The sequence below is a fragment of the Onychomys torridus genome, chromosome 5 (genome assembly GCF_903995425.1).
Source record: "Onychomys torridus chromosome 5, mOncTor1.1, whole genome shotgun sequence".
NCBI classification, from domain to species: Eukaryota; Metazoa; Chordata; class Mammalia; order Rodentia; family Cricetidae; genus Onychomys; species Onychomys torridus.
The window spans coordinates 136,913,164-136,920,590 of NC_050447.1; the positions used below are offsets into that span (position 1 = coordinate 136,913,164).

At 35.5% G+C, this 7,427-nt stretch overlaps 1 protein-coding gene across 1 annotated transcript; it reads right to left on the reverse strand.

Moving 5' to 3' along the window:
- Nucleotides 1–6,196: 6,196 nt before the first annotated feature.
- On the reverse strand, nt 6,197–7,123 carry LOC118583479 (olfactory receptor 12-like). The gene has a single exon (XM_036186821.1). The coding sequence runs from the start codon at nt 7,121–7,123 to the stop codon at nt 6,197–6,199; it is 927 nt and encodes a 308-aa protein (XP_036042714.1).
- Nucleotides 7,124–7,427: the final 304 nt, after the last annotated feature.

Below are 7,427 nucleotides of genomic sequence, written 5' to 3' on the forward strand. Positions count from 1 at the left end.
ACTCCCTATCATTCCTCTCATGGAGACTATTTTTAAAAGAAAGCCTTTCATTCCCTTTAAGGCCCCCTCATGTTTAGACATCAATATATTGTATTGTTTCTGTCTAATACTTTCCTTCTCACAGCAAGGATATATCATGGCTTTGAGACTAATAAACCTTTGATTCTAATAAACCTCAAAGCTAAGGGGAATTATGAATTAGGTTTGGCTTTCTTTCTAGACTATCAGTGCTATATCTCATTTTATTTAACATTTGTACAAAGTTGAAAAGTAATCTAATAATAATTCTCCAGCCCCCATTGCTTTATTCTTTTTCTTTCCATTGGGTTTTTGGTCCATAGACGCTCTGCTTACACATGTCCTTTCAATGATTGCCCCTGCTTTCTTCTCTTTCACTCTCCAGACTTTTGTTTCATAGAACCACTTATAAATGTCTTCAATCCCACCCCATTCCACTGAGCATACTTTTTTTTTGGGGGGGGGGAGGGCTGAGGATCGAACCCAGGGCCTTGCACTTGCTAGGCAAGTGCTCTACCACTGAGCTAAATCCCCAACCCAAGCATACATTTTTAAAGTAACCCATCCCTTCAATATGATGCTTTCAGGAAAACTGGGCCCTTCCTCCATCCCCTCTCCTAGAAAACTGTTCAGAGCTGCAGTTTGGTTGGCCTGACCTGCTCCAGCCAGACCCAAACAAGATTCCCTGATTCTGTAGCCACATCTAGATATTCTAGAGGGGATCACCATATGGACTTTAGGACCTGGTATTGGATCACCTCCTTTACCCAGGGCTTGTGACTAGTAGCATGAATCTTTCCAATACTGAGAGGAAACAGCTCTCAAAAATGTTGAATTCCTTTTCCTCAGTGTTGATTGGTTAATCAGTCCCTTCCCTCTTTCCAATCTCTTCAGTCTCCCTGGCCAAAGGTCTCCAGGTACACCTCTCTACCAAGAGTAACATGTAGCCTGAAGGCTCAAGCTGCTGACATATCTCTAGACTGTATATTTTTTCTCTTCTAGCTAATTCATCACACATTTCAAAAGCAAATTTATCTCTCTGATCCTTCTTACCAACAGCATATCTCTTACCACCCATGCCTTGGCACTTCAAATCCAAGGCCTCTGTCCACCTCCTTCATGATACACTGCATCTAAAAGCTCTGAGAAAAAGCAAAAGCAAAAAAACAAAAACAAAAAAAACCCAAACCCAACAAACAAACAAACAAAACCCTTCCAATTCAGCTTCTTCAAAACACTATAAGAGATCATTCAAAAACTTTCCCCCAACACCTAAATGTCCTTCAATCAATGAATAGATAATACAAATATGGAACATATACACTATGGTATACTATTCAATTGTAAAGAAAAATGAAATCATAAACTTTGCAGGCAAATAGATGGAACTAGGAAAGAGAGGAGTATAGTGTGGTACAAGTGATCTGATCAAGAAAATTAGAAAGGGAGGAACACTAGTTAGGGAGAGGAGATAGATAAATACCAAATAACAGTACATTTGAAAAAGTCATAAGGCATCATATTATTAACTACTGAACTTTAAAAAACTATAATACATGTAAGTCTGTGTATGAATATACATGTATAGTTTAATTGAAATTTTTTATCTGGGCTGACAATCCTTTCTCAAAGAGTAAAAGATCACCCAACACCAGGTATGAGAAGCCTTCTTTTAAGTTATTGTTCAAAGTTGTCCAAGAGACTCCAAAAATATTGAGCCTATTGCTATTACCCTTGATTGCTCCCTAGAGGTGGAGGGTAAATCCCTATTGCTGAAGACACCATTACTTCAGACACAAGGTTAAATGACCCTACTGAAACTGAACTAAATGTCTCCTCTCTGAGAACTAGCTTTCATGACACCAGAAGATGGCATGCAAAATTCCAAAGGAGGGAGAAAAAGAAAACAGTCCTACTTAGATATGACTCCTATGAACCACAACAAAGACCAGCATAGAATGATAATTCTAAAGGTGCAGTAATGCCATGCATAACTTGGTAATAACTAATAGATCTCTAATTGTACTTAATAAACCTGCTCAACAAGAAAAAATTATGCCTGGTACTGGAATCTTAGCCAACTACATAGGGCTAGTGAAGTCATGGATCTTAGATGAGAACCTACAAACCACCACTTTACTAAACTAGCATAATACCTAACTGCACTCCAAATATTTGTCTGTATATCCTCTGTATATCCACAGATAAGTGAAATCTTCACACATCATGAAAGAAACTTCTCTCTGCAACAGATAAAGACCATTACAGAAAACTCCAACCACAAAAAATACTGAGTTATAAAGCCAAGTCACAATGGATATAGCTACAAAACAATTCCTGCGCATTGCAGAAGAGAAAGTAAAAAGATTGCAAGAGCCAAGGAATCAGGAAATTTGGTGTGAGGCTATGCTTCTTAATAATGTCAGAACTACACATATAATGTCTCATCATCAACATGCCTGCCAAAAGATGAGGTGAACAAAGACAATAATAATAGACATGCCAAAGTGGACAGAGGAAAGCCCACAATGCCTCAAACTATACAAAGAACTACTGACAACTAAAGAATGCTGAAAGTGAGAGAAGTAGTTTTCCTGAAGAACACACCAATTTATTACCTGATACCAAGTGTGTGTGTGTGTGTGTGTGTGTGTGTGTGTGTGTGTGTGTGTGTGATCACATTTAATGAAAAAAGAGGCCATGAGTTTGAACAAGTAAGGAGAGGCATATAGAAAAGTTTGGAGGGAAGAAGGGAAAGGGAGAAATGATGTAATTATAATCACAAGAAAAAAGGAAAAATGTCAAAAATAAAATCCATCCTTTCCTCTTTTAGTGCCATCTATGACCACCAAAGCCCACTTGGGAATTTCAAAATTCTTTTATTATCCTCAGCCTCCAAAACCATCTACCTCACAACCCAGGCTCTCTCATATTAATTCCCCAATCTTTCCTTGACGCTGAAGTTGGAATAAAACAATCTATTACCCAGATCCCTCATCTCTCTGCTGACTCTGGTACCCTCTCATGATGTCTAGCACTCATATTCATGAATTTAAAAAGCAGATAGATTCCTTCTCAGAGACATAATATATACAGGTAAAAAAAATTCCAACACATTATGCACTTGTGCAATCTAAATTTTTTTAATGTCTATATTATTAAAACCTCCTCTAGTACAGTTGAAAAAAAGAACTGATTATGGGTCTGAGAAATGCTGAGCAATGGCATTTGCTGACTTGCTCCAATCCTGGGGTGCTAACAGTTCCCCTTGACTGGTAATGAGGGGATGCAATCTATAAGAAATAAATCATTATAGTCCATTTTCACTATGGGGCATTTAGAGATCATTAATGAATCATGGATTGGCAGGAGGTACTAAGTCCCTGTCTTCTCTAACTAGCACCTGGCTCTTGCCTGGACACTTTTTAGTTTCTATTAGGGTTGAAAAGTCATAATTAGCTACATAAATGAGCCAAGTGTCAGGAAAGCAAGGTGATTTGGAGCCCAAGGGGATGTGGAATTTGGGGTGGAGACTATGTTAGAGAAACATGGAAGAATGTATTTTCCAAAATAACTCACCAAACAAGGAATTTGGAGAGAAGAGAAACAGATTTAGAAAATATAATAGTACTATCGTGTTTGAATCAGCATGCCAGCCATTTTTCCCCTGCAGAACCATAGAATAAACTATTTGATTTGTAACTCTTAAGTATTCAGTGGTCTTATTGTGAAATAATGATTATTCTTCCTGCAAAATTTGGGGGCTCATTCAAGATTTCTGTATTTGGGAAGAAAACACACTGGTCTTTGTAAAGTGGTAGATGTGTTCTATAATACCTGGACCTTTGTTTTCAAAAGTCATATTTCTCCTATGTTCTTTATATTTGGTCTGGAGACTTCTCAGGAATTTTGCTCAGGGGACACACTGAAAGAACTCTCTAAAGAGGCTCTTCTGCCCCCCCACCATTCCTTTGATGTGACTATCTCTTTCTATTTCTCTTGTTCCCATTACTATGAAGTACCCTTCCAGATTTTAAAGGAAAGCCTCTACTTCTCTTTAAGGTCCCATCATGTTTACATCTCTGTATATTTTATTGTTTCTTTCTAATGCCCCCCTTCTACCTTGAGACCACATCATGGACTTGGACCTTTCATTCCAATAAACACCACAGCTAAAGAGAATTATGAATTATGTGTCAGCTTCCTTTCTGAGTTGGAAGCTACTGTTATCTATTCTTTTTATTAGACAAAAGTCTTCTATAATCAAAACTACAATGTGTTGTATTGATGTATAGGTAGACAAATATAATAACAGAACACAGTAAAAACTCCTGGAATTAAACCCTTCATTCATATAGAGATAACTAACTCTCAGACCTTAGTCTATACATAATCCAGAAAAAAAAACAAAAAACAATTGGAGTTTCCATAAATAGTCCTGAAACATTTGAAGTTATGTGAAAAGTGGAGTTTTGAGTAAGGCTTATAAAATAAAATTTTTAATTAAAATATAAAACATAAAATTAAGTAAAAATTATCTTGGATCCAACTATCCATTTGAAAGTATAAAATCTATTTAAAAAATAGCAGAAAGCTTTTGTGATTTTTGAATTGAACAAAATCTTTTTAAAATTTTATTTTTTGAAGCAGTGTCTGACTCTATGTTAACTAGCCTTCCCTCAAATTCATAAACCTCCTACATCAGCTTTCTGAGTGCTTAGAGTATAGGAATGTACAACCATGTCAGCAACAAAGGTCTTTTATATAAGATGATGTAAGAACAATCAATACAAGAATAAATTAATACCCTGTATGTAATTAAACTTCTATTCTTAAAGGGGTGTTGTTAAAATAATGAAATGGCAAGCTACACCCTGAGTAAGTATTTTAATCCTCGTATTTCACAATGGATATCTATTTGAAATACACAAGATACTTCAACTCTCAATAATAAAAAAAAAAAAAATAGCTTCCCAGTGTGGGTAAGCATGCATAAGATTTAAATAGACACATCACAAAACAAAAACATGCAGATAGAAAATAAGCACATGAAAATATCTTGGGCATCATTTGAAATTTAGCAAATGCAACTTAAATCAAAATGAGACAACATACAAATTTCATAAAATAATTTACATCAAAAAGGGGGAAAATACCATATGTTAATGAAAATGCAGAGGATCTGAAACACAAACTGAAAATGTGAACTGTTAAAGAATGGAAAACTACAAGTTTTCAAAACATAGAATATGCACTAACTCTCCAGTTATTTATTTCAGATAAATTAAAGGATAGGCCCATATATGACAATATCCATAGCAACTGTATTTGCAATGGCCTCCAACTGAAAACAGTTCAAATATTTATCAACACATAAATGGTGAGCAAATTGTTGTACCATCATAATATATTCATTGTATGAAATATTACCCAAGAATGATTATAATAAACTATTGATAATAATACACATTATATATATATCAAAGTAGTTATTAAAAGAGCCATAACCCTTCAATGCCCTACTATGTGATCCCTAAGAAAAAGCAAGCTTGTCTAGATATCCACAGTGAAGCATTGTTTCATAGGGAGAGTTAATGAGTATTAGGAAGACTTTTTAAGGAAATGTTTGACAGAGTGCACAGGTTTGTTATCTTGACTACAACACAATATATTTTTATAATTTAATTGAATGAATTGATAGACATAAGAGCTGTATAAACTAATTTATCAATGAAATTTGTCTAATTTATTATTAATTTTGATATAAAAATACCAATAGCTAATTTATACATTGCTAAATATTTTTATGGTAAATATTGAAACAATTTGGCTTTTTTCACCTTTGGGAAGGATATGTTTTACTACTTCATGAGTTGTATTCAAGGGAAATATTTTCTGATTGTATGATCATTTTTATGATAAAATTTGATCAGTTTCCTGTATATAAGGCAAAATAAACAAATTCCAATTCAACTATCCATTCTTCCACTTTATATATTTTATTTCTCAACAGTCTTGATTTTATTTACTGTTAAATATGTAAAAAAATAAAATAAAATATATTCTATCTCACATATCAAAGGTATTAACAAAGGAAATACTGCTACAGCATAAACCACAGGAGTAGCATTGAATTGGAGTCAAGTCAGGCTAATTTGTGAAACCCACATCTGCAGAATCAAGCGGAGAATCGCTGCTTGCTTCTCATCAGTGCTTGCTTGACATCTTTGTTCCTCAAGCTGTATATGAGAGGGTTCAACATGGGAATGACAATAGTGTAGAATATAGACACCACTTTGCTCTGCTCCATGGAGGAGACAGCACTGGGCTGTGCATACATGAAGAAAACAGTACCAAAAAACAAGCACACACCAATCAAGTGGGAGGCACATGTGGAGAAGGCTTTCTGACGTCCCTGCACCGTGTGGATCTTCAATATTGTTGAGATAATATAGATGTATGAAACAAAAACAGTCAAGAAGGTACTGACAATAATAGACCCACATAAACCAAGAAGAACCAGCTGGTTTATAAAGGTGTCTGAACATGAGAGGGTTAAAAGTGGTGGGACATCACAGAAGAAGTCATTGATCTCATTGGACTCACAAAAGTACAAGGAAAAGGTCATTGTGGTTTGAGTGACAGCATTCACTGCACCCCATGAGTAGGACCCTGTCACTAATAATCCACAAACCCAGTGAGACATTCTCACAGAGTATAGAAGAGGATTACAGATGGCAATGAAGCGGTCATAGGCCATGGCAGCCAGGAGAAAAGCTTCTGTAGTACCAAAGAGAGACAAAAAAAAGAATTGCGTAGCACACCCACCAAAAGATATTGTATGGTCCTGTTTCAAGCAGTTTATCAGAGCTCTAGGAGCAATTGTGGAAGAATAGCAGATGTCCAAAAAGGAAAGACTTTGGAGGAAGGCATACATTGGGGTATGGAGGTGTGCATCCATCCTGATAATTATAATCATGCCAAAATTTCCCACCACTGCTATAACATACAAAACTAAAAAAATTAGAAATAGTAACATTTGTATCCCAGGACCCCCATTGAATCCAAGTAGAACAAACTCTGAGACATGTGTAAAATTTGTCATTTTATAATCACAGCCACAGAAGGATAGAAGAGAAGGAGAAGATACAGCAAAGTGAAAACTTGCAAAACAAATATGCTTTACTGCCTAAAAGATTAAATTACATTATAGATATCTGTGTGTCATTAAAATAATTCTGTTTACAATCTTGGTCTACTGTGTTCCATATGCCATGATAAAAAGGAAAAGGTACCGCTGCAGGAGAAAGGAATTGGAAATAAATAAGCATTGGCAAAAAATAGTCAGCATCTATGAACACATCAATATTATGCTTAACTTATCTCACCAGCAAAACATAGGAAATGAA